The sequence below is a fragment of the Sceloporus occidentalis genome, unplaced genomic scaffold, assembly GCF_023333645.1.
Source record: "Sceloporus occidentalis isolate IW3139 unplaced genomic scaffold, rSceOcc1.0.p SCAF_165, whole genome shotgun sequence".
NCBI classification, from domain to species: Eukaryota; Metazoa; Chordata; class Lepidosauria; order Squamata; family Phrynosomatidae; genus Sceloporus; species Sceloporus occidentalis.
Window position 1 is genome coordinate 1,054,285 of NW_028317145.1, and position 27,684 is coordinate 1,081,968.

The window sequence follows — 27,684 nt, forward strand, 5'->3', positions numbered from 1 at the left end:
TCTGTTTAATTTGGCAAAACTTTTAGGCAACAAGGTTCTAACGACTTCATATGAATAAAGCGATAAAAGGAAGGACTTTGGAATTCAGCCGTCCTGAGATAACAGGGCTCTGCGAATTAGTATAGTATGGTCTGTGTCTCCTCTTTCATTTCTCAGGAAAGAACAGTTAGTTACCTGTGCTAATGATAGTCTCTGGTTCGGCTCCTAGCTCCAAACTTGCGCGGTTGATTGTGCGTCCGGCCACATCTGTCCAATACACCATCTTCTCCTGACAGTCATAATCAATTCCCACAACTATGGAACCCTGCAGCAAAGAGAACGAGAGAGAAGGTTGTGACTCCGTCATGATGTTATGCTGAGCATTTTTTAATAGGGCACAGCTGACAAAGCTTTTTCCATGATTACATTTATTTACCAAAAATGATGAGGTTAAGACGACTGCTTCCACTGCATAGGCATAAGTTGGGTTTCTAGTACATATATTGTTTACTGTAAATGCCCCTATATTGGTTTATTTAGGAAGCAAAGTGTGATATTCGGGAACAGTGACATCTGCTTTAAGTAAAAGGATATTCTATCTGGATGAAAGAGTCCGGCCTGAAAGAGAATCTATACCGTCAATCCTAAAACTAAGAGGATACGGACGTCCAGTTACAGGAACGTAATTAGCGTTAGACATAATAATGTAATTTCCTTTGAGCTCGGCTTAATACACGTTCACTTATAGAGCTTATGGGCCTTTTAAAAAAAGAAAAAAACAATTCTTGTTGTTCTTGAGAATCCTGCTTTGCTATAATCTAAACATTGTGGTCGCCTTATCATTGCAAATATTTAGCGAAAATTATATACTTAAAAAAAAAAAAAAAAACCCGAATCCAAAAGCCTTGGCTCATGCTTTAGCCTATAGACCCAAAGGATGGTTATGCATGATGGGAGTTACAGTTCACAGATGCCAGGCTAAATTAGCAACAGATTTGAAATGATTTGGTGGGAATGGATGCTTTTTCAAAGTCATGACTTGGAAATGATGAGAGCTTTAGTTAAAAACAGCTGTCCAGCCACGGGTTATTTTCTTCCATGTGTATAAAACTTTAATTGACTTCCTGCAGGAATGGACGGACTTCTGAGAGCATTAACACTTCAGTGCTGTTTCTGTAATTATCCGTAATATGCGATGCCCTGAGCTAATGATTTTCAGCAAAACAGTTAAAAGAAAACATTCGAAATGTACTACAGCACAACGCAGCACACAAGACCCCAAATGTTTGTTACACATTAGTATTGGCCATAAAATACACAATAAGTCCTGCTCCAGAACCAGCTGTATGTCCAGTCCCCCCCCTAGAGATGCAGATACATTACATGAAGTGACAGCAGAGTCCTGGCTTTCTGTTTGTTCATTCTTGTGCCATTAAGAGGTAAGTATCCGATCTGTTGGCCCTGTGCATACAGGAGGTAAGTGCCGGTCGCAGGAACAGTTACATCAGGGCGAGGTGTTGGCCGCACAGTCGGTGGGGCAACAGTGGGGATACCTGTTTAAACATACAAGACACGAAAGCAAAGACAACATGAGCTCAGAGCTCTGCTTTGGTGAAACCGAGCTGTAGGTGATCCAGTTTATCCGGTATAATATCCGGTATCCGGTTAATAAAATAGATTAACCTATTAAGGACAATAGTTCACTTTCACTTTCTAGTATGTATTGTGGGTTAGTTATGTGATAAATTATCGTTTTAGGGTCAGCACGAGGTCTATAATTCTGTCACTGATGGTTTCTGATGTGCCCAACGTGTAAAGGTCATAAAGCCCGATGTAATTTCCAGTTCTGCAGAATGTCAGGATATCGCATGCCCCTTGGTAGTCCTATGGTGAAGTACTACAATGATTTATTGCCTGCAGGCACAGGATCTGACCTAATGACATCCAAGGGATAATAATTATACTTACATGCAGGGGTCATTCCAGGCTCTGTTCTAGATCCAGGAATTTCTCTACCATCTTTATCCACACACCAGCAGTAGCCGCTGGTGCCATGACACTGCAGAGGGCTGAAGTCCCCATACGGGTCGCACTGAGGAACATACTGCTGCTCGGTGGGGTTCCCTCCATAGTGCTCCAAAAGGCTCTGCTTCCAACGTTCGCATACAGTCTGCGGTCTCTGGGTGGGCTCTGTATAAAATAAATCAATATTCAGTCATACGAGGTGCCCTCTCCTATCATGGGTGGTAACGAGGTCTGCAATAATCCAACAGTGACTATTCTGAGATAGCTAAGGGTTTAATTCTAGTGGAAAATACACAGTAGAGGCTAGATAGAGTTGATTTGTTCATCTTAGAGAACCTTTTTCAAATGGCTTTTGTCAATCTAAAAGTAGAAGGATATACCTGGAATGCCACACTGAGGAGGTGCTCTGCCAGGGGGGGTTCTTGTTCCAGTTATTTCTTCACCATGACTATTAACACACCAACAGTAGCCCGTGCTTCCATGGCACTGTAGTGGGACGTAGTTACCCTCCTCATCACACTCGGGTGCAAAACTACCCACCAGTGGACGGGCGCCTCTGGGTCTCAGCTCTTCAAGCAGACGCCGACGATCTGCTAAGCAAGGTGTGTTCTTTATCTCGGCTACAAGAAAAATAGGACATTAACTAACCTTAAAATGCAGGCGTGGGATTATTTTCTACCCAGATTTACTCAAAAATATAGCAACATTTCCTGTTTCATAGTTTGGGGTTATAATGCAGGTTAAAGTTTTTGCAATATTATTTCTAATCTTTCTTGTAAGTGTATGGTGTTAGTGTGAGTGTGTTAGCGTGTATGGTGTTAGCATGTGTGTGTGAGTGTATGCTGTTTACGTGTGTGTGTTTTTAGTGTTAGTGACACCTGGTAAAAGGGAAGAGGGAGAGGAAACATGACAAAATTTCAGCAATTTCACCTGGTTCTGAGTCACGTCAAAACTAAAATATAGAATATATCAAGCGCTCTGTCCCTTCCAGGCTAAGCTTATAGGCCAGGGGCGTCCAACATGCGGCCCGCGGGCCAAATGCGGCCCGCGAGACCTCGAGGTGCGGCCCGCGTAAGATCGGCAGCCAGGGCAACCGATCTTACACGAGCCGCACCTCAAGCCCTGCTACTTACTTGTGGGAGGGTCTTCTGGACAGCACAGAGGAAGCGGAGTTCACGTGACTTCCTACTTCCTCTGTGCTTTAGCAGAGAAGGCAGAGGGAGGCCGCGCCCCCTGCTGAAGTCTGTGAGCGGCATCGAGGGAGCTGCAGTACAGGTAAGGGGGTGGGGAGGGTGTTTGAATGAGTGTGTGTGATTGAGGGAATGAATCTGTGAATTAATGATTATATGAATAAATGTGTGTGTGTGTGTGTGTGTGTGTGTGTGTGTGTGTGTGTGTGTTAGCATGGATGTGTAAGTGCTGGAACCTAGGCATGATGGGACTGTGATTGCTGTTAGCAATCACACTCCTATCATGCCAAGTCAGCCAGTACATGCTGAAACCTGGCCAGCTGCCCCCCTTGTGTAGTGATAATGCCAGCAGTATGGGGTCTGCACTTACAGCCACCCTGTACCAGCATGTACTGGCTGACTTGGCATGATAGGAGTGTGATTGCTAACAGCAATCACAGTCCCATAATGCCTAGGTTCCAGCATTTACTGGATGGATGTGTAAGTGCTGGAACCTAGGCATGATGGGACTGTGATTGCTGTTAGCAATCACACTCCTATCATGCCAAGTCAGCCAGTACATGCTGAAACCTGGCTAGCTGCCCCCTTGTGTATTGATGCTGCCAGCAGTATGGGGTCTGCACATCACTTACAGCCATCCTGTACCAGCGTGTATTGACTGACTTGGCATGATAGGAGTGTGATTGCTAACAGCAATCAGAGTCCCATCATGCCTAGGTTCCAGCATTTACTGGATGGATGTGTAAGTGCTGGAACCTAGGCATGATGGGACTGTGACTACTGTTAGCAATCACACTCCTATCATGCCAAGTCAGCCAGTACATGCTGAAACCTAGCTAGCTGCCCCCCTTGTGTAGTGATGCTGCCAGCAGTATGGGGTCTGCACATCACTTACAGCCACCCTGTACCAGCATGTACTGGCTGACTTGGCATGATAGGAGTGTGATTGCTAACAGCAATCACAGCGAGCACAGTCCCATCATGCCTAGGTACCAGCATTTACTGGTTGCCTAGGCTAACAGCAATCACACTCCTATCATGCCAAGTCATATTGCTAATTTTGTCCAATTGCGTGTTACCTACTTTTATTAAACATGTGAGTTTTTATTAGTATTTTTAAAGGTGGGGGTCATTTTCGGTTTTGGCTAAGTGAACCCTGAATGTTTTGGTCCAGAATTTTCATTTTAGTTCATCCCTAGAATAAATCTAGGGAATCCTGAATTTGTAGTCGCAAAACTTTCAAGGCCCAGAAATCAGTGAGAGGAAGAGTAAAGCTTTTGTGTCATTTACTTTATTTTAATCTGCATATTTTATTAAAGGCCATATTTTTTGTCACAGTGAAAAATGAGTGCGGCCCGCGCACGTATACAATTCTGATGAAGTGGCCCACTGCAGAAAAAACTTGGACACCCCTGTTATAGGCTAAACATGGGGTTTTGTGAGCACTAAGCTCAGTATATACAGACTTACCCGGAGTGCTGCATTGTGGGGCTAATCCACCAGGGGGCGATCTCGTGCCTTCGATTTCTTCGCCCTTTTTGTTAACGCACCAGCAGTAACCCGTGCTTCCATGGCACTGCAACGGGCTGTAGTTTCCTTCATCATCACACTGAGGTACAAAACTGCCAACCAAAGGACGGGCACCATGGAGTCCTTGTTCGTTTAGCAACAGGCGTCGCTTCTCTGAGCAGGAGATGTCAGAATTGGCTAAAACAGCAAAATGAAATGTTAAATTAGTATACTTTGAGTTTTTTTGGAGATATTTTGTTTAACAGTAAGGGACTATTTTCCTGAAGGGAAGCCAAGTTCTGTGGCTAAAGGTGGTAAATGCATATTTTTACTCTTCTTTCTATTTTTCTACAAGCATCAATTGTCAAAAGCTGAACAAAGTACAATAAAATACAATCTGCACGCCCGAGCGCATGTCATGGATCCCTCTGGAATTGTTTGGCTACCCGTGTCGACATGATACTCGTAGTATCAGCTATAGTTATAGCCCACATTGCTGTTCCCCTGTACTTTGTGTTCAGGCTCCATGTCAGGCATCCGGAGCCGGCCCATACATGGGACGCAGGTGGGTCCATGGGACGCAGGTGGCACTTTGACAGGGTGGCACTTTGCCGCCCCAAGGCATATTCTTTCAGGATGGATTCATGGAGAAAGAGTACCATTTTGTACCTGTCTTTCTCTGTGAGTCTATATGCAATATCCTGACCTCTCTATGCACTTCCACAAAAAGTTGGAGCCATGGGAACAGACTTTCTTCCTCCAATCAGGGAAAGGCTGTGCCGAGAAGCTCTGCCCTTTTCTACAGAGGACAGGTTCACGGAGAAGCAGACGAAGAAAGAAGACCAAGAAAAGAATGCAGAAGGAGACAGGGACATGGAAGCGGTCGGCAAGACATTGCGAGAGCTTGTGAATGACAGTGCGAGAGCGTGTGTGCGAGCATAAGAGAGTGAATTTGTTAACCATAACATAATGGATGTGGGCATGATTTTAGTTGGTGGCGAAGGCAGCATTTTACCCTTGGACTTAAGGCAGCACAGTGTGTTGGGCCAGCCCCACAGGCATCCCTTTCATATAATTATTACAGGAGATACATTAGTATAAAAATAACGCATCTGGACCACATCTGCTCATCCTACAGTCGCCAACATCTGTTCAAGGAAGATACAAAGCGGGATTTACAACTAGCTGCATGCTGGTATCATTAGTATTTGACTTTAAAGTGAAATCACTCCCTAAAATTCGGTTCAGATCTTTTTTATATGAGAAAAAACTGCAGCTTTTCCTGCTGTCCTGTTTGATGTGTATGTCCTGCCATCTGACAGTGTGTATGTCTAAATAGTTATTACAAGCAGCCTTTTTACTCCCTGAGCAGGGGAGGTTAACCCCGCAGTTATAAATGATGTCATTATTTTCTTAGCTATTAAGATGCTTTCCGGTGAAGGTTTAATCACACAAGTTTTGCACAGCTAAATAATTTCTGGGAAAGGTTTGTACATTCAACACTAGGAATGATGACACTGATGCTGTATTTAGTTAGAGATTTGTTACATTTCGGTGAGTAAGTGGAACAGCACCTTTAATTCCAGCTTATGCGTCACCCAAAATGCAAAGCCAGACTCCAGTATACTTAGTCCAGGCTTTTCCAGCTTTATATTCTTAGACAAGGTATAACATCGCATACGGCATTACACAAATACCTGCAGATAACACAAAAAGGACACCAAAGCAAATCATTCTAGCAAAACGCTCTTCTTTGCGTCTGTTCAAGCTGCAAATTGAGATAAATAGCACTTTACGGCTACAAAGTCAAAATGGTCATAGTCGTTACTTTAAAGTGACAATTTTACGCTTACAGACACACTTTTTTCTGAGTTACAAACCGGACATGTGAAAAACCCCCTTTAATAAGAAGAAACCACAGACAGAAAGCATGGTTCTGTTTGATGTCCAAACTTTGATGATCTGTGAGATTGTATTATCTGATCTGGCATTTTAAAAAGGGGTTTTATCTCATTTTTGTCATTTTACTCTGCCTCTGACAAACAAATATTGTATCCTGGGGGAAATGGTGGACTTAAACTTTTAGCAATATTTGTTAAAATTAAATTATGATTATTTCTTTTAGAATATTCGGTTTAAAGGCTAGAGACTATTTACCTTTATAAGCTGAATTCAGCTGGAACCTCCATAAATAATTACCTTGATGCCCTGAGCTCTTTGTCTCTTTGTTTTTAGACCTAACCCCCAGGCATCGTATTCCACCAAAGGTGATAACAAAGTACTATAACATGTGGTTAAAAGGGAAGGATCGCCTTAGAAGTGCTGCTCCGTGTAGACAAAACATTAATTGCATTCTCCGTTACAATAAACCTTAGCAGATCTGATATTTTATTTTATAATCACAAATACAATAAGGTTTTTTGTTGTTTTCTCAAGCAAGTGTCCCCCCGTTACAAAAGTCTAAAATTAAGCAGAATACCCTACTTTTAGTATAGCTAAATTAATTTAGAAACCTCTACTTTTTTTGTTGTTTTCCTGTATATTTACCAAATTTATATTTTGGGGACATTGTTTCTTTTTGGCCAAATTCTGTTTACGTTTTCAAATGCCCATTGCTTTCCTGCTGATCGCCCCCCCGGCCATCCTTAAAAATCTCCTCTCTCTTTTTCATCTCTCTCTCTTTCTCCTCTTGTAGCTTCCTTGTAAAACCACAAGCCCTCCGCTAGTCATCATATTGACACAAGCACTAGGAACTCAAACCTCACAACACAACAGATTGAGCTTGGAAATGCTTGGTGAGCACAACCTTGGCTGCCTCGAGTCCCCATAATGTGTCCTCGTATATGAACAGAATAAGCACTCATTGAATGTAGAAGTCCTCTCTTCTATCATCCACAATGTCATGCATGTTAGGGATTTAACAATGGCATAGGACTTTATATGATTTATGAGTGAGCATCTTATCAGATGGACAAATCAACACAAGAATCAAAAAGCCTTTGAAGTCTACAGGTCAGTGAGTCATGTAATGGGCTTGTAAAGTGATCATACAAAGTATCACACCTTGACAGACATATATAACATGTACAAGCATATGTGCCGGTCATTAACACAAAAACGTTTCGATGAGTGTGCTCAGCAGCGGGGGAACAGGAACATGTTTGTTTTAGGTCTTACATTCTTAAGCCAGTGACAATTCTCATAATGACAAGATTTTTATATACAAAGATTTAGTCTAGAAGTATCATAATCAAACGTATCAACTGAAGGGGTTAAGAATTATGCTCGCTAATAGAACAATGAAATGAAGAAAAATCTAGGGATTTTACCAATGCAGTTCTCTCCACTTTTGATAAAGCCAGGAAAACATTCACATGTGAAAACCCCATCTCCACGAGGAACACAGCGAGAAGAAGCTCTGTTACACGTGTGGCTGCCATCTTCACAAGGGTTGGCTGGCGGTCTCGTCACTAAAACAGAATTTAATGAAAGTGTTAAACATAGCATCCGTTTTAAAGGGAAATTGGCTTAGGTAATTATGCAATCTAGTTATATGAGAATCCCTCGACTATAAAGACGTAGCTTGAGACGTCCAAATTTTACTACTGATTTCAAACAATGGTTAAAGTAACTGAGCTCCAAAAGGCCATTTCAAAGTTCAGGGATAAAGCAGCTCATCATTACTAGAGATGGTGAGCTAACTCACTGTGAAGTTCAATGGCATTTAAAGTATTAACTCTTTCCAGGTAATAGAGTCCATTCTCCACCGGGTGTAATTCTCATAGCTGGACAGACACTCACTAAAGACACAGTTCTGTACTCTAAACACCCACTATGTTCTAGAGAGCTCCATGATTGTTCCTTCACCTTATGTTTTCTCTCTCATTTTGTTAATCTGCTTTGTTTTGTTGATTGGTTCAAGCTACCTTTATACCGGGCGAGGTAAAAAAGAAAGTTATATGAATTCAGTCATGCCAAAGGTTGTGTTGGCGACAGCTCCCGAATAAGAGCATAGATTGACCACTGATGGTCTGAAATGTGTCACAAACCTTACAGAGGACATTACCTACCGGATGGTCATCTCTTTTGTATATGTAAGAAACATGTTTTATGGAAGTTATACTATAGTAACTGTTGTGAATACAAAGAAGTGTCTGTATGGCCGTAGAGTGCTATGGGAAATCAGATTGTTAGGAGAACTGTCTGTTGACATCAAGGAAAGAACATCTTTAACTGGATAATTGAGAACATTCAGGAATGTGGGAGGACAAAAGAAGAAATATTGTCCTCATATTAGAATACAATAATGACACCATGTAAAGTAGGAGAAGACACCAAAGTCATAGGGATTCATTTGGTGAGATTAAATACTTTTTTTGCCAATTTAAATATGTTTCATCAATTGTAATCCTTTGTGAGCTTCTCCTGCAAGAGCCGGGTTGCTATTGCATAATGCACAGTGAAGACCACCAGTTTAACTATACATTATACAGAGCTATCTCAGGTCTTCCTGTAGGAGAAATTCACTCTAATTAAGTCAGAAGTGTCATTTTTTAGTGAATACCCCTCCTATTTTTCGCCTGAGGCCGAGAGCCTTGGGGCAGTCCTGGAAGCCAGTGAAGGCACTTACACACACAGTTGTGGCCGTCTTCAGAAAATGAGTACTCATTCAGACATTCACACTTGTAGCTTCCAGGAAGGTTGATGCACATAGTATTCTGTCCACATCGGGGTATTCCAACTTCACACTCGTCAACATCTGACAAAAATAACACACAACAGGATGTAGAATAAAAAAAAGGCATGGTCTACAGTCATTCATTTTAGCTTTGAATTCTGAAATAACATGGTAATGATTATGAACACAGTTAATTTTCTTTCTTCCATTAGAGTATTATTAGATGCATTGCGGAATTGGACAAAGGCTCATTCTATATCACATCACCTGTTCATTCTTGAAATCAAGGAGACCAAAAGATGTGAATGAACAGGACAATAAGAATAAGCAAATAGATTAAAATGTCTAAAAAATAAGTATCACAATGGTCTTATGTTTGGTGAGATTTTTTGAGTCAGCAGCCTTCCATTTAAATGCAGTGCTGTATACAGTACAGTCGTTTAGCACTGAAGAAAATAGTAACATTTCTTCCAATAAACGCTTATTTAAAGACCTGGAGGCTGACATTGTGGTCAAACACCATGCTGAGCTGGTGCTTTATGGCAATGCTAATGAAGTCCTTTTCTCCACAGACGATAAGGAGTCAGGGTGTGCTAAGTTAGCAGAAAGAAAACACATATTTGTGACACACATGGGCTAGTTTACAGTGTTATATTATGTGAAAATTAATATTGTTTTATAACCGAAAGCAGTAACAGGTTTAAAAAAACGTTGGTAGTTCCTTTTAACTGAGCAATTTCTTTGAATACCAACATCCAACAATCAGACCATTAGAAGGGAAGTATTTATGGCACGGATCCGCTTACCGGCACACTCGCGGCCATCTCCCTGGAACCCGGATGCGCACACACAGGAGTAGTTGAGTCCTGAGGCAGGCTGGCAGCGGGCTTTTGTGTCACATAAATGGGTGCCATCATAGCAAGGGTTAACCTCTGTAGAATCCTGACCACTCATTTCTAAAATAAAAAATAAATACGTTTGTAATTGGCACTGTTAATCCAAATCAAAATGAAAACATCTCACTATAGAATAGTTCTCGAATAACCCAAAATTCACCAGTAAACTATACGGGTCAACTGAGGGCAGCCATATTGTAAATTATTTTGCTTTATATTAAAAAAATAATTGCTATGGGCTAAATTTGAGTAAAATATTTCAGTTAAGTCATACAAAAAGTCAGTGTTAATTTGACTTGTTGCTGCAAATTAGTACATAACAAATGATTGAAAATGATAGTAGATTTTGATGGTAAGGCGGACCATGCCCACCCCTTGGCCAAACTGTTACATGCTGAAGGATCGATGGACGTTACCCCCACCTGGTAAATTTGGGATGGAGGGTGGACAGAAAGCAAAACAAATATGCATTTTTTATTTCAGAGATCATCCAGGCCCTTTCAGGGGATTGTAACCCCCAAATAAATTCTTATTTGGGAAAGGAGACACCGAATGCACACACACACGCGTGTATATCTGACCGGGAATCAGTCCTCCTCACTGTGGGGTAGAAACCGGGGGGGGGGCAAAACTGTCCAACATTGTAAAAAATTCTTTACATTTCACTGTGCACACTGTGTGTGGGGGATGGGAATCGCCTGGGAACTGTGATCCTCCATTTTTTGGGGGCTGGATCTGTTTTTTTATTATGTCTTCACAGTTTATGAAGGGGAAGGCCTGTGGGTATGAGTAGAACTGTAAGTGTCTGTTATCTCTTTACGGGCCTTGCTCTAAGTACCTATTTGACCTTAGGGAAAAAGTGCTGGACCAGGCCCCCCGGGCCACAAATACCTGCAGGATTCATTGTAGTTTTCTACAAGGTTCATCAAATTTTACATGAGATATTTACTAATTATATGCTGGTAATTCTTACTAGTGTTGATTCGGTGGTAAAAAGACATGAGGGGATGGAGAGAAAGCAGCTGAAAAACATGCATTAAAAGTTTAAGAAACTCTGAATTCAGGCAAAAAAAATCCTGCAATGTAAAGAAAACGGCACACATCTTCCCAATGCAATTCTGGATGAAAGGACGGCTCATTAGGTTTTTCACACCCCATTCGGGGGCTCCTGATGAGTGCCCATTCTTTAAGTTCTTGGACAATTTACGGCTCAGCGAGATTCCCCTTTTTGTTAATCCAGACAACTAAAGGCACCATTTGCTTTTCACAAGCATGTAATCTGCCCTCACACATCCAGCTCGCTTTGTTCCTCTGACATTCTCATAGGGATCTTTATCTCCTGCTCTTTGTGTCTGGCTAATGAATAGTATTTCCCTTCTTCGGGATATTTTATGGTAGACATTATATTCCTTGACTTCCTGACCCAAAAGGCTGAGCCAAATTACTCAGGCTATTAAAGAACAGAAGAGGGACATTGTTACACGAGAAATCAGACAAGTAGACCCTCCCTGCCCTCAGCCAGCATATGAACACACATAATAAAACCAGCTGAAAAAATTAAAAGAGAAAAGAAACGGGGAAATCCTACTTTATTGTTAAATGATGAAGTAGACACCCTACTGAGTGTACCGCAACTCCCAATATGTTCCACAAGACAGAGGTATCCTGTGTCCCACAATTGGGCTATCATCTACAACAGGAATTATAGGCCACGGCTGCCATCATTTAATATCTTTATCTAGTATCTATGTCATGGCGTTGAGTATGAATTGAACAACCTAGGCAAAGAATGTAAAACAAAGCAGTGGACACTTTATGATTCCATGATGACAGCCCTTACTGCCAGAAGTCTTCGTTTTTTAAATAAGATGTACTATTTAATTTCACTTAGTGAAAGTCTGAGGCTTAGGTTGGGGCCTAGATGTAATTTTAGGAATTTTTACATCACTGAGAGGTGCTAGATAAATGGTAGCATTCAAATATGCATACGATAGGCACCCGGCTATCCTGAATATAAATCACAATCAAGGATCAAAATATGTTTGCATCTTTTACAACAGAAAGAAAATGGGCAGACTAGATGGGTTGAGTCTTATCTGCCATCAAATTCTATGTTTCTAAGATGCTTTGGCTTTCCCCAAGCTGAGCTCCAAATAAATCAGTAAGTCTCTGGACAACTTCTGGAAGCCTGGAGATGCAGGAGATGTTCCAATTGTCCATGTATGAGTTTCCATATATAAAAGACTCTAAAATTAGTGAGTTCCTCCTCACTTTATAGATGATGGGTCTCCTACTTTCCTGACTTGTAATGGGACAGATTAATGTCAACCAGTCGGGGTCAAATCAAAATTAACTAAAGTCTCTGCTCATAAATGAGAAGCTCTGTCATAAAAATTTGAACAACACTGGTCCACAGGCTTATCGCTCCACACATAATAAACAATGTATCACAGCTTACCATGAACCGATCCAATGTGGTTTGTGATCGCAAAGCGCACAACTTTCTCATCCTTGTTGTAGAGAGCAAACACTCGATCCACACTCAGCTTCTGTGCGTTAGGAGGAAATCTTTGTGAGTGGCTGCAGTCATAGTATGTAATATTTTGGCGAATTCGATAAGAGTATCTTTGAACTTCATTAGATTCCAGAGTCACTGAGTATTCTCTCGTTGCAGTGGAAGTCACCACTAAATATAAAGAGAGATATTTATTAGAAGCAGACACCTCGTGAAATTTTATATAGCAAAATACATAAATATCTTTTTTCCAGGTAAGGCAAGTCTAGAATTCAATGTGGCGGTAATCTTTGTAAGTAGTCTTTAATACTTTAATTTATTCTATAGTGCACTGTTGTATTTTGATTAGTCTCAAAAGAGGAACCATCACAGCACCGTGGAATAAGATGGTGCTGTATAAATGAATTAATAATAATTATCCTGTTTAATCAGAAATCAGTTGAGTTAGCCATAGTGCAAACAGGGGTGGACCAAGAGGTCGGTCACTGGGTCTAGAGCTGGAGAGGGACCTGGGCTTTTCTGGACAATAAAGTTCCCAGGTTTGGTCATCAGAAACTCTTGGTGATAGTTTTTCGATATACAGCTGTCCACACAATGTAAAATTAACCAAGTGTGTGGAAGATGGTTTCCTGCTCATGCATAAGTATCCTTCGTGAATCATATATGTTTATAAATGCATTGCGTATGGAGATGGGAGGCAAGTAAGAGGACCATGGCATGGGGCCCTGGATGGTCTTGGTCTACCTGTGTGTTTGTTTATTGGTTAGTGTGTATTACAAATTATTTTGAAATTGGCATTTAAAGAGATGAACCTGATCTAACCCAGTTCTAGCAAATAATATCAGTTGTGTACATTAGAAGAGTCCACCGTATCACCCTCCATTGGAAAGCTTTAAGCCTCTGCATCACATTCTCAGCATGTCTGCCCACACTTACCTGACCCCGAGTAATGGTACAGTTCACTGTAAGGGTGGATCTGGATGGTTGAGGTCTGTGAAATATATGGGATTTTTCCCTGAATTTTAGTTTTCAGATTGATATAATTCTCTGAATCAAAGCCATCGGCAGTCTGTACGACATGAACAACCTCTTCACCGGGGTAAAATGTAACTTCAATATTGTGAACAAATTTAGCACCTTCAAAAAAAACAAACAAAATAGTGTGATACCTAAAACAACTACAGATAGACTCATTCTTTGACACATACCTGGGACATGTCAGTTACATAGATTTTGAAGGTATGATCTCTTTTGTTTCTAAACATTTATAAAATAATTATATTCTCTTTAAAATAAAAAATAATTTAAATATTGCCAGAACCATATGATGCAACTGTCCCTGCAGGATCATTGTGACATTTTGCAATGCTAGATTTCAACATTCCTAAATGGAACTCTGGCCATCATCCTCTATTCTCAGGACCCTAGACACTCATTGCTTAATCATTTCATGAAATCTACCACTGAGATATCACAATATTGTTATTTTTGGCCATGACAATAATATCACAAACATAAACATCTGCTGTGCGACATCCATTAAAAACTAACAACAGATGGAGAGACCATCCTTGACCATTAGTATCTCCATCTATAGATATATTATTTACTTACCCGTAACACTGAAGCCATTCAGGTGGCCGGGTCTTTCCAGGGCAAAAAGCCAACCAAAGAGGCCTCCGATGGGTGTTAATGGTGCTAAAGACCAAGATGCTGGCTCGGGAACTTGGCTAATGGCTGTATAAGCTCTTCCATCATTTACCACGACATACGCATGCAAGTCTGCACCTTCAAAAGTAACCGGCGTTTGCCCCACGAGGATGCGTCCACTCACTTTTCCATTAACACGGTGTGGAGCACCTGATAAGGGACAAGACTTGTTTAGATATTAACGGTTTAAATACATCAAAGCAAACACCATGGTTCTATGTGGGATATCCACGTCATAACTTTGGAAGACTAAGGTTAAAGGTTACAATCTTTTTAACTTTAAAATTAAGATGTGGCATTAAGAACTAGCCTGCAGGGCTTCATTATGAGTTTGTGACCAAAGTAAGAGAAGGCCTGGGGTGAGATGAGGAGAATTGAGATAAAGATTTGGATTGACAGAGATTAAAAGAGAAATGTAGAGTATATGTATGTTTATCTTAAAATGATGAAGTACCTTTTGGTAAACAATGTATCCCATTTCCATAGTATGTGTCATGACAATGACAACAGTATCCTTTGGAATAATCAGCACAGAAGGCGTGTTGGGAACAGTGTCCGTGTTTGCGATCACAAGTTTCTTTGTTCACAGGATTGTAAGTTAAAACTGGGTAAAAAAAACAGAATATACAGTAAATTAAAATCATATGGTGGTTTAAAGGGGAATTGTCATCAACATAGAATGTCACATACTCAGATTAATCCATTTAAAGATACATATAGCGTATATGCTTTTGAATCAGTGTAATTGTTCTTAATATATTGGGTTGGAAGAAAAGGACAATTTTACCCCAGGGAAGTAATATGTGGCAAAATGTGGCAGAACTACAACAACAATTTAATGTCCAATAATAGTTCCCCGTCTCTCCGTCCTCCACCTTTATAAAAGGTCTCCAAAAGGGAAGAGTCAGAAAAGCTATACCTTAACAGGGAGGATTAAAGATGGCTGCCACCATCGTATAGAGATAACGTGGGTTTCTAATACATATGCTTTACCTATTTTAATAAAATAATGCGTATGATTGGATTGTAAAACGTAGGAATTTGGAAATATGACAGATTGTTATTTGTGATGTACATGTTCCATATGGTGTTAGACATGCCACATGTGAAAATACACAGCTTTAGCTTATTACTGCATGCATATTTTACACATATATCTCGACTGTAAGCTCGTCTGAGCAGGGCCCTCCTCACCTGTTCTCTCTGTAAGTCAATTTGTTATGTTACATACTACTTGTTATGTCTTCTCTACCCATTGTACAGCGCTACGGAATTTGACGGCGCTCTTTAAAACAATAATATATCTATTTTTTTTAAAGATGTAGTACGTCTATGTACTGGACATATGACAAATTGGAACTTTTTCTCAGTAGGTAGCTATTGCTATTGGGGGGGGGGAAAGTAAAAAGGCACATAGGCTGCCTGTACGGGTTATTTCACTGATATAAAAAGATACAAAAGGAGCAGCCAATCAGAATGGCGTGAATGGATGATGGGAATTACTGAACTCCGAGCACACGAGAGGTATGTTCCATGGTACTCATTAGATACTGGAAGCCAAAACCCAAATTATCTAAAACTAAATATCTAAATTTGTAAATACATGTTAATTTTATATGGCGTGGATTGAATTTAATCACAGCAAAACCGGATTAATGAGGAAATAGAATTTGTCTACTGATACCATTTACGCTTGATTAATATGGTCCTATACATATAAGACAAAAATATATAATTATATATATATAATAACTAGACTATCAATACAGATTTATTAACACTACTGTATCTAATATTTTCTCATTCATACCACAAAATTATCAATATAAATATTGTAGATAGATCCAACACACTCCACGCCACAAGTAATCCAAGGCAGAGCTAAAGGTTATATATAATAATTATGACGCTTCTATTACCGTCCGCGTCCAATCCAACATCCCCATGAATGCGACTCCTCCCGAAACTGGTTTCAGGAAGTGGTTGACCAAATGAATCCAGTTCACCATCTGGGTACCCTGTGAGAACATCAGGATTTGCAGGCGTAGCACCAATTTCTGGATCAAGGCTGAGATTTTTATTAAGAGAGGACTCATCAGTCACAGAGTTCTCTCCCGGATGGACTTGAGGTTCCACAAGAGGCTCCGTTACCTCTCTGTCTGACTCGGTAGGTTGGTATGGGATGTTTGCCTCTGGATAATAAGGTGATATGGGCTCGTTTACTGGTGAATAATGCAAGTCAGACTCAACTTCTGAGCTGGATGTTTTTGAATCAGTGTCCTCGATGTCTAGGGGGCCTTGAGATCCAGTGTTATGGTCACGTTCCGTGTATGGATCGTGTGTTTCCAGTTCTGTGATTTCACTGGTAGGGTACTCCAAGTCATCCCCGTTCTCATCATAGAAAGACTCTGGGTAGTCGATGCCTTCTTCAGTGTCAAGGTTTTCATTTGGCTGAATTTCAGTGTGGCCGGTGTGCAAATTGTCCGGTGGTACCATCCATTCGCTAGTGGGAGGCTTCTCAAATTTGGCTGGGATTACATTATCGAGCTCAGAAATGCTACCAATGTGAAAGATCCACACTCCAGGAATTCCAACGTTCCCTGACCTATTTAAACAAAAAACATTTACAGGCATTTAAACAGTTGGAGAGCACGACCAAATACATAGAAATGAAGAGAAATGTTAGAACAAGAGGCCATCATCTAAAACTAGTGGGTCAGAGGCTTTGATATGACGTAAAGAAGTTTTACTTTACTAAGAGGATCGTAGATGAGTAGAACAGCCACCTAACAGAAGTGGTAGAGGTTAACAAAATGAGAGAAATTAAGCATGCATTGGAGAGGTATATCTAGATGTGATCAAGCACTGATTAGGTCTAAATATAGGCGAAATGGGCAAAATAGTTATTATCCGTAGACAAATTCTATGTTTCTAAATAATAAAAACAGACAGGGAAGTAACCTTATATCCCGTTGGTGAGTAGCAACATTTTAGTGGTTCAGCATCCATTATGTAGTAAATGCTTTTGATCTATACATTGTATGGCAATACATAAAGCAAGCTCAATGCTTTCTTGTTGCCTTGTCTCAAAGTGTAGCTAATATGCAGAATACCCGATGGCCTGGTCTGTAACAGCCTGTCAGTATGCTCTGAAACCAACATACTCTATTGTAGAGCTGACAAATGTCCTGGAAAGCGGGCTGACATATTAAATCTACAGGAAATTGCTGGACAATGCAAGACAAAAGTGTCTCCGTTTTAAGAGCAACACGTCGCGCATCCGCTATAGCGCTCAGCTCGGATTATTGGGAACGCTCCACTTACTGATAAAGGTTTTTCACAGACTGTTCGTTGCTGGTCACGCTGTAAAAAGGAGCCTCCCTTTTCATTAATTCAGACTCTCCTCGACTAAAACCCACGCGGGCTGGGAGCTCAAGGTTCACGTTGTATGATTCCTTGGGACGTGTCCCGAAAAACTGAAGCCCATCTTCGGGATAAAGGAATATAGCATAGGCATCCGACTCATCGTAAGCCAGAACCGCTTGGAATGTATTGAACTGGAAGAAGAAAGAACATATTTACAAATAAACCAGGAAAAATCATCAAAAAAAAAAACATGGAAATATGTGAAGTGTGCAGGAATATATTTTTAAGTCTAATTACATTTACCTTTCCTGTAGTTATTTCTGCTTGTAGCATATATAGTAAGTTCACTGTTATTATTTATTGGTTTATATATCACCATCAATGGGTAATCAGCGTAACAAGGTTATTTAAATGACCTCTTCTAGAGCGGGTGGTCACTTTATTCGTGATGCCCCCCTTGCAAATGAATGGGGGGGGGGATTCTTTCTTCAGAGCATTTTAATACGAGTCAACTGTTGGGACAGAACTCGCCTATACAATCCATCTTTACACCGGATGGCCCTCAGGGATGCCGCTGCTTAATACAACACCTTAAACACCAAAGTATCTTATCAGAATGAACACAAGATGTCAAATGAAACAATTTCTAAACAAAACAATAAGGCTACATTTTTTGTAACTAATGCCGTTTATGATTGTCCATATAGAGCAGGTAGCAAAAACAAAAGAGTTTCTCTACGATAATGTCTGGTGACGCACCCTGTCATCGCAATTTGACAAAATATCTTGAATATGAATGATAATTAGATTTCAGAGTAATCTGGAGTTTTGCAGGGCGGTAAATTCACTGTTTCTCATTAAAATAAAGCATTCTTTGGGGGGGAAAAAATCTAAACTTACTAACCCTTTTAGTGCCAGAAAGGTTAATAAAACAAAATCACATCCTCTGGTGCTAAACAAAAAAAAAAACACTCATTCAAGGGCTTACTTCATTGTTTCCGAGATGTCACACTGAGTCTGCAATGTGTCTATAGAGAGGAAATCCAATGAATGAGGTCCCGGGGCTTTTGTCTCTATTACTCTCTAGCTAATAATAAGTAACTCTTGACACTTTAGAAGGATTTCGGGCACCCCTGCTCCCAGCCTTCCCCATACTGCGCCACCTCCTAGGGAGCCAAAGATCACTTTATATTAGACTGCAGAGTTTTGCTGCAGTGTCGTCCTGCTATCCCTGGCTATAAGCCTCTGTTATACATGCTAGTTATGTATAATTGAAATAACTTAATACAGATATTATAGGTCAGTTTCATATCCAAGATTTTGCTGCTGTGCTACTCCCATCACTATTAATAGAAGACAGACTTAGGAGTTGAAGCTGCGAGGGAATGAAAGGTTATCTGGGGTTGTTGTGAACAATAACACTATGTCTTTAATTGGCAATCTTAGGATTTAGTGGTCCGGTGCCAGGAATATTTTCTGCCAAATTCTTCTTAGGACTCTCCAACGATATCAAACAGAACAGTGCAAGGAGCGCATTGTAGCTTATAATGGGCTTAGCCTTAAAAGTTTATACCACCGTGGGCATGAGGGCCTCAATCAAATGGCACCCCTGGCAAGAAGTATCTTGGTCGCCCCACATCAGGGACGTATCCAGGTCTTGGCCGACTAAGCCTTGGGCTGCAGGCCTTCTCTAAAAACGAGGTGAGCAGATCGCCCAAGCCCCCCCGTTTTCCCGCTGCACAATGGGCCGATTCCTTTGATCTTCCCAACTGGCCTACTTGCACTATGGAGGCTGCGCTGCACAGACTGCATTAAAAAAGCACTTCATGTCTTTAAGACATGGGGCGTTAGGTTATGACATCATATCCTAACACATCTTGTCTTATAGGTGGGCAGCGTCTTTTAATGCATTTAGGATGCCAACTGCAGAGGAGGCGACTAGGGATGCTGCCCTGGGTCGGATCTAGAGAGGCAACCAGGCTGAATATACCACCGCCCCACACACGGGCATGAGTAAGTCTTTTTGATACAGTTGCCATTCGATTGTAAACACATCCTCCTGATTTCTACACATTGGGGGTATTTTCGCAGATGACTGTAGGTCCCGCCCCGTCACTATGACTGGTCCTGATGGTCACTAAAACAGAGAATCCCAAACATGCATATTTACCTGAATGATGCCCTCATAAATGTGATATTTTCCCCATTTTTTTATTGATCTATACATTAGCTAGAATATCTAAGAACGCACAGTCTAGTTCCTTGTTTTACTGTATAATTCATTCTAAATATGACACTGGTGTAGAAACTACAGTTACAAAGGGGAAAAAAATGATTCCATTAAAACCCGGTGCCAACTGCTCATGACGGGGCATTTCACTGAAACTTCCCTGGCTTGCAGTCACAAAATTTAAACCAAGTCTGCCAACAACATCCTTTCTGTAATATCCTGAGCTCAGGACTGCGGAAAACAAATCAGGTTCTATGCTTAAAATAAAAAAAAAAAAATTATCCGCTGCTGTGGAACGCAAAGGTCCCAATTTAGAGACCAAACTTGTTCTGGTTACCCATTTAAAGGTGCTGTTCCACCTACGCAGCTGTATTTACCACCTTTATAACTACCGGTAAATCTAGACTTAGAAAGATTCTTCCTATTACTGTAATACCCGGACTCTTCCCAGAAATACTTCTTTATGCAACTAAAACTTTGCTTCTTTCGTAGTTTTTCAGGAAATGTTTTATTGCTATAAGAAGCAAAAGCATTGATAGGTTGCAGCCATAGAAAAGTATTCTCATGATGTTTTATGTGGTTAAACCTTCAGAGGACAGAATAAAATAAGAGATCATTTAACGTTTACTTGCTTACTTACATCCTGACACAATTAACCCCTTAATGACAAAGTACATGTACGGGCTAAAAATGCATTGTTTTTAATGGGTTTAGGGACCGCCCATTGTCCTTAAGGGGTTAAACGGACACTCCACTTCTGTTACTGATCGGCTGCTCCAAACATAAAATCAGTGGTAACAAATGTCGGACAACGGAGAAGGAGGGCAGCTGCAGCAGCAGGGTTGAAAGTTCTATGACAGGTAAGGACTAGTGCAAGAAGATTTACTACTTATAAGTAACTTAGAAAATTGGAAAACGTAAAATGCTTAATCGTAAACTGATTTTTACAAAAGGAAAGTCCACCCGGGTTATCACTCGACGCTACGAGGGCCTCTGTGCCTCCTTTTCTTACAGTTCTATAGGCACACAATGCATGCAAATCTCTAAGCTAATGCCGGAGGGAAAAGGCAGTGATATCCTTCAGTTAGTTTGCCTACAACTGGCTGAAACCCCATTAAATAAAAAAAAATAAAAAAACATAGGTGGTCAAAATTAGCTAGTTTTCCCCTGGAATATAAATAAACAAATTGAAAAAAATATATACAATCTTCCATATGTGCAGCTGCCTCAAATTTGGTTTTTCAATTTTCTCAGATTGTATATTCTGGAAACAAATGTGTGTGTTTCCCAAATAATAAATGAGGGTTGCTTTTTGTTTATTTAGCTTTACAAAACTTGAGCAAATAAATGCCTGCTCTAAAAAGTATTGCAAAATCTGTTCATTATCATCTACATTTACCCCCCACTTCAAGATGTGGATTTAATCCAAGTAGAAGCGTGAGTGAATGCAGAAAGGACACATATGTACTAATGTGCGTCCTCGTGATGGGATACACTTTTCAAAGATATCCTTCAAGCTGTTCCTGGGAGATGGGTTTTGGTGAATATCATGAGAACTCATTAGGGATGGAGCCTCATCCAAGTATTTAACATGAAAGGGTTAAACATCAGGGTGCTGTACCTCTCTATTGTGATGGGGGTTTACTATACAAACACAAACTTTTAAGATGGGAAACAAGATCTTTGCTTGGAGATGAGCCACGAACAGCTGAGTCAACAAGTTGGGAAAATATTTCTTTAAGGGTCATTACAAAAATAAGATTTGAATTCCCGGGAGTATGAAAGTAAAGGAGGAAAAGGAACAGAGATATTAAAGGAAAAGAATCAGAAAAAAATACATTCAGGGATTGTATCTCAAAATCTAACCAGATCTAAGTCAGCTTCCACGTGCAGCTAACAAGAGAAGTATTATGGATTCAACACAGCTATAACTTATAACAAATAAAACCCATGTGGAACATCTACTAGACTTGTCCAAATGGACCAAAAACATTTTTTTCCCCTTTTTGGACGACAAACTTTGTTTCCTGCCCTTTCGGTTCTGATGAAATTCAGGGGCTTTTTCCATTCAGAAATTAGTCATCACTCAGCCTCACGAATGCTCTTTCACACGTCTCATTCACGTTCTCTAACACTCTCATTCACTCTCTCAATGTCTCCCTATGTTCTCTGCCAACCGCTTCCTTGTCCCCGTCTTCTTTTTCCCCAGCTGTTTTCTTTTCTTGCCTCTTGTTGTCCTACTTTCTTCTGTCTTTTTTCTTAGTCTGCTTCTTCTGCAAAAAGGTGGAGCCTCTGCGTAAACTCTCTTCCCTGATTGGAGGAAGAGGCTGTTCCTGCGCCGTGTACCGTGGCTCCGCTAGACGTACTTCAAGAAGCCAGAATTTTGCAGATGAATTCACAGAGAAAGAGAAGCACTTCTGCATTATTCTGGCCTCTGAGAATACTTCCGCAAGGTTGGGACATTGAGAGAGAGCATGAGAAGGCAACAAAATGCAAATGAAAATTCAGAATTCTCTGCTTCATCTTCTTTTGTTTATTTGGGTCCATCCACGTTTTTTGGAAATTCATTCAAATTCATGAAATTGGCAAATTTCATTAAAATTTGTACAAATCCAAATGCACAAGTCTAACAAGTAGTGTGTCCAGCAGCTGAAGGCACTTTGATATTTCCTCTTTTTACTTTTCCATAAATCAATAGGCGTTAAGTCTATCTAAAACAAATATATTTAAAAAGGCTCGACATTAGCAAACGGTAAATTGTGTTTACTAAAACCCCCAAATTTCCTTGTTAATTTTATAGAATATTGCATTAAATTGGTGAAATATTTGTATAGATCTAAAAAGGTACCATTCATCTGGCTTCTAACAAACAGCAATTGGCTTGTAAATTGATCTGGTTGCCTCTCAATCTCTACAAATATTTGTCAACGCCTTTTGCTAGGACAGTTGTGTCCCGTGTACAATAGAAAGGAAACAGATCTGTTTTCTTTTCAGATTGGCTCTTTGTCTAGTAGCTTTCTAGGCAGCTGTCTTTAGTGTTACCTACACCTAAAGCCTCTACGGTAGAGGAAACATAAATAATCGTCCGACCCGATGTCAAGTGATACACTTCACGTGCACTCAATGGATGGCTAGGGACTAATTCTGTAGAAAACTGGATGGGAGCTCTCCTTCAGACCATAAAACGTGAGTATTATTTTTCTTCAATCATTAAATAGTAAGGAGTGAAGGAGAGCTCCCGTTCTATTTTTTTTTTGCATATTTTGGAGCAGATATGAAGGTTTCCGAATGGTGATGTCCCATGTAGTATATGTGTGTGTGTTGGGAAGGCCACCATTTGTCCTAATTTTCTCAATAGGGACTAATTGTTCCATGGCCAATAAAGAAAAAAGCTCATTAACTGGAAATAACATTAACCGGATACTCCAGCCATGATATGCATAGTAAGGTCCCTTTAAATTTTTGTTTTGCAGATGTATGGGGGTCTGTATTTGCCCCTCCCCCCCAGCTATTTTACATTCCGGAGATGTGTCCAACCAAGCAAATCGCCTGGCATGTGATCTGTTACCCGACAGTCAGCTCCAGGTTGCTGGCTTGGCAAACACTTCAGGTAGGGGTCCATTTAGTCCCCCCCCCCGTGCGCAGTCAATCAGTGACAAGAATCATCAGACCACGGAGGGCAGCTGCAGCTTCTATCTCAGGTGAGTCGAATATTGATTTACTCACAGTGTATAGTAAAGTGTACAGTTAATATTAAGAGAACAATCAAACCTACAATCTGTCTAGATATTCTATACTCTGACACCCAAATTGACCCCTAATTTCATTTACCGTTATTATCTAACATGCAATCTGCTTCACCATCTTCCTCACATCTTTTGCCTCCCACATTTCTTACCCTATTAGAAGATGCAGAATGGCGTGTGACTTCTTCGTAAGGGCCAACATTCTCCCACGTGACAAGGAAAACGTTAGTAGGGGTGAAGGCGGCCTCCGGGAAACCTCTATCGATGTGGCGGGCTGCAATGTTGAAAATCTCATCAGAAACATCCTGGCGGTAATAGATCTTCCCTCTGCTGTTACTTGTATCGATGTCAGACAGGAATGGGGCTATCAGTGGAAAATCTGTAGGAAAACCATCATCCACATATTGGGTTTCTCGGGGAAAGTCTTGGGTTGAGATGATGCCATTGGTTCCAACCTAAAGATCAAAGTAACAGAAGACTATATCACATATCATACAGGATCAATGTTACATCATGTGTTTCTTGTGAGGTAGTAGCGAGTTCCCTAGCGTCGGTATTCAAGAAACTAGTCTTCCCTCTTGGCAGATACTCTTATATGGGTCACTTTCCCATGTCACCCATCTTCTCTAATATAATCTTAACTAGACTTTTGCATAGAACAGACTAACAGGATAGTAGACAGATCTACTCAGCACTTATTTATTTAGGCTTCTTCATGCAAAGAAAGTCTTTGGGAACGTCTCACCTCTTGCCTCTTAAACCAATATGCCATCAGAAGGCATTGGGTGACCATCGTGCGGCTAACGGGTATCTTCCATAAAAATAAAACATCTGAAACTTCTACAAGAACTTCCAACGTATTCCCTCAAACCTTTGAAGGCTAGGTTTTTGAGGCACATCTAGGGATTTAGGTTACTTTTTGGGTCTTTAAGCCCGTATTGATCTAAAATTGAAGGTTAAGAGGCAGAATCTATGAGACAAAGCAGGGAAATCCTATCCCCTGTTCTTTATTAATATGGCCCAGTGAGCTGTATCTTCTAATATCTTGTGGGGGTTTTTTGGTCTAGGGAACCCAGGAGGCCAGAGGACAACATGAGTGTCAGAACTTAACTAAATGGAACCAAACTCTAAAAGCAATCAGGACAAGGATGAATATAGATGTGCCCCACGAAAGCTACCTCTCCCCCTTATAGCGCACAACCTTAAACAAACTGCATAATTTGTACTTGGGTTTTCTTACCCCATCTGACATTATTACATTACAATGGGTAAGTAGGACCTAGCCTAGTACTCTTGTAATAGGGTGGTGTGGCAGCCGTATTCTAATAAGAACGATAGACAGGCAACCATTTCCACTCCAGATGATGAAGATAAGGCTGGCTGAGAACTGTAGGAGTCATTGTGTACAACAATTAGTGTGACAGCGGCTTTCTTATAACACTAATAGTTACTGCAATTGAAGATTCTGCTTGGGTTATTCAGATAACTGGCCAAATACTAATACATTAATACTTATATCGCACAACCGCATTCCCCCCCCCACCGTACAATATGGTTATACACCACAAATAGTCATTGGCCAATGCACAGAATATGAAGGAAGTGCCTTCACCCCACCCTAACCCTGTAGCGGGGCAATCAATGAGCTCTGGTTGAGCTGCAGACAGCTGGTCCTCGTCCATAAAGAACATTTATGGACAGCAGCTGAAGCCCCAATGTACGTTGTACTGACAATGATTTCATGTAGACCCTCCAGACGGGGGTACATTGTTTTGCAAGCACCAAACCAATCACCAGCCTGCTCTTCAAAAAATGAATTTCAAATATTAATACACAATTTTATTCCCCAAAGCATTTATTTTGTTAAAGAGAAATTTCACTAATTTCTATAGTTATTGCACCAGTTTTAAAACTTTGCACCAGAATTGCCCTTTATAAGTAACTCCTTTGTTTCCATATGTTCATCAAGTATTCCTTTGTGTTGGAATTTTCAACACAGTTGCAAATCTATAAGATTCTTATGAATGATTAGGGTAATACATAGAGTTCCATTGTGCGTGCAGATGTCTGTTGGGAGGAAATAATAACTGGAAAAATGTACATGTCTCATTATTTCATGTCTTCCCTCTGCTTTTCCAATATATGAATTCATATCTAACCCCACAAAGGGCACGTACTGATTTTTCCATAAACATGTCTTTTGCTCTTAAAATACAATGACCAGAGGGACAAAAGAGAGCTAACATGATAAAGCGAATTGTTCAAATAGGATAAGTAGCAATCGGTCAAACAGGATCACTTCAGATGGTTTATGTTGGATCAATACAAATGTGTTGGATGGTTTAAATGCCGGTGGACTGAATGAAAGCGATGCCAGTGGACTGAATGGTATCAGTGCAAATGTTTGGTGTGGGATCAGTACCAGTCGAGTGAATGGGATCAGGGCCAGTGGACTGAATGAGAGCAGTGCCCGTGCAGTGAATGGATTTGGCGCTAGTGGACTGAATGGGATCAGCGCCAGTGGACTGAATGGGATCAGTGCAAATGTTTGGTGTGGGATCAGTACCAGTCGAGTGAATGGGATCAAGGCCAGTGGACTGAATGAGAGCAGTGCCCATGCAGTGAATGGATTTGGCGCTAGTGGACTGAATGGGATCAGCGCCAGTGGACTGAATGAGAGCAGCGCCAGTGGACTGAATGGATTTGGCGCTAGTGGACTGAATGGGATCAGCGCCAGTGGACTGAATGGGATCAGCACCAACGCAGTGAATGGATTTGGCGCCAATGGACCGAATGGGATCAGGGCCAGTGGACTGAATGAGAGAAGTGCCAGCACAGTGAGTGGAATTGGTGCTAGGGGAGTGAATGGGGTCAGTACCAATGGATTGAATGTGACTGGTGTCAGTGGACTGAGAGGGATCAGTGTTGGCGGAGTGAATGGGATCAGTGCCAGTCACAGAGGTTAGATCAGTGCAATACGGACAGTGCCAGTGTGTAAGTGGATCAATGCCAGTCTGAGTTGGCCCCAGCTGTCTAAGCAGTGGCACGTCTGTACAAATGCCAGTGTAAGGTATATCACCGCAGATCAATGTGATGAAGGAGGGCTGCACTTACATAGAGCTGGGTAAACTGGGCTTCATAGAAGAGCAGGGGCTGGCTGAGCGTCACCACATCGGAGGTCTCGTCGTCTCCTTCTGGCAGGAGCCGATCCCCTCTGTGCTCCCCGTAAGGGAAGAGCTCCTGTCGGGACAGAGCAGCGGCGAAGCCCAGCAGCAGGCAGTGCAAGTGGAGGAGCGCATGCAGAACAGCCGCGTCCCGCATGGTGAGTGGCAGCCGGATCGGAGTGAGGGCAGGGGGATGAGCACCGCGCCCCGCACACAGCCAGTGGAATTCTGACCCGGGAGCTCCCACATCCGACCCCAGGCAGTTCGCTGGGTGGGCGGAACCCAGCTGCTTCCCAGACCACGGATTGGTCAGGAGATGATGCTGCCGGCCAGTGGGGAATGCGGGAGGATGTTCACTGCCCGGTGGGAAGCTTCCAGCTGGGTCATCGCCCCCTGCCCATGGGGTCTGCGGGGCTGGAGGGTGGGTGTGGAGGACATCGCGGAAGCCGAGCCGGCTCATATTTAACCCCTTCCTTGCATGTGACACGCAAAGGGTTAAGGAATCAAATGAAACAACTCAGAGCAGTGCATTTGCTGCTGCTGCTGCTGCAGAACATCTTTAGGAAACGTTACAGAATGTGAGGTTCCTTAGGCGGAAGATGTAGAGTCTTAAAAGCCATGAAGACCACTTTATAGTTTATACCCACCCCCGGGCAATGACTTTTAGGGGCAGCTG

At 41.3% G+C, this 27,684-nt stretch overlaps 1 protein-coding gene across 1 annotated transcript in view; it reads right to left on the minus strand.

The window, feature by feature from the left end:
• LOC149279462 (nidogen-2-like) overlaps positions 1–27,468 on the minus strand; it is a 30,170-nt gene extending 2,702 nt beyond the window's left edge. Inside the window, exons 1-16 of the mRNA XM_089501168.1 lie at positions 26,959–27,468; positions 23,997–24,299; positions 17,827–18,059; positions 16,422–17,107; positions 14,957–15,106; positions 14,407–14,652; positions 13,729–13,929; positions 12,736–12,963; positions 10,188–10,337; positions 9,330–9,462; positions 8,033–8,166; positions 4,665–4,901; positions 2,385–2,624; positions 1,948–2,169; positions 1,363–1,532; positions 175–304 (exon numbers count right to left, since the gene is read on the minus strand). Coding sequence (XP_089357294.1) covers positions 175–304; positions 1,363–1,532; positions 1,948–2,169; positions 2,385–2,624; positions 4,665–4,901; positions 8,033–8,166; positions 9,330–9,462; positions 10,188–10,337; positions 12,736–12,963; positions 13,729–13,929; positions 14,407–14,652; positions 14,957–15,106; positions 16,422–17,107; positions 17,827–18,059; positions 23,997–24,299; positions 26,959–27,468 — 3,973 coding nt within the window. The remainder of the gene's footprint in view (positions 1–174; positions 305–1,362; positions 1,533–1,947; positions 2,170–2,384; positions 2,625–4,664; positions 4,902–8,032; positions 8,167–9,329; positions 9,463–10,187; positions 10,338–12,735; positions 12,964–13,728; positions 13,930–14,406; positions 14,653–14,956; positions 15,107–16,421; positions 17,108–17,826; positions 18,060–23,996; positions 24,300–26,958) is intronic.
• Positions 27,469–27,684: the final 216 nt, after the last annotated feature.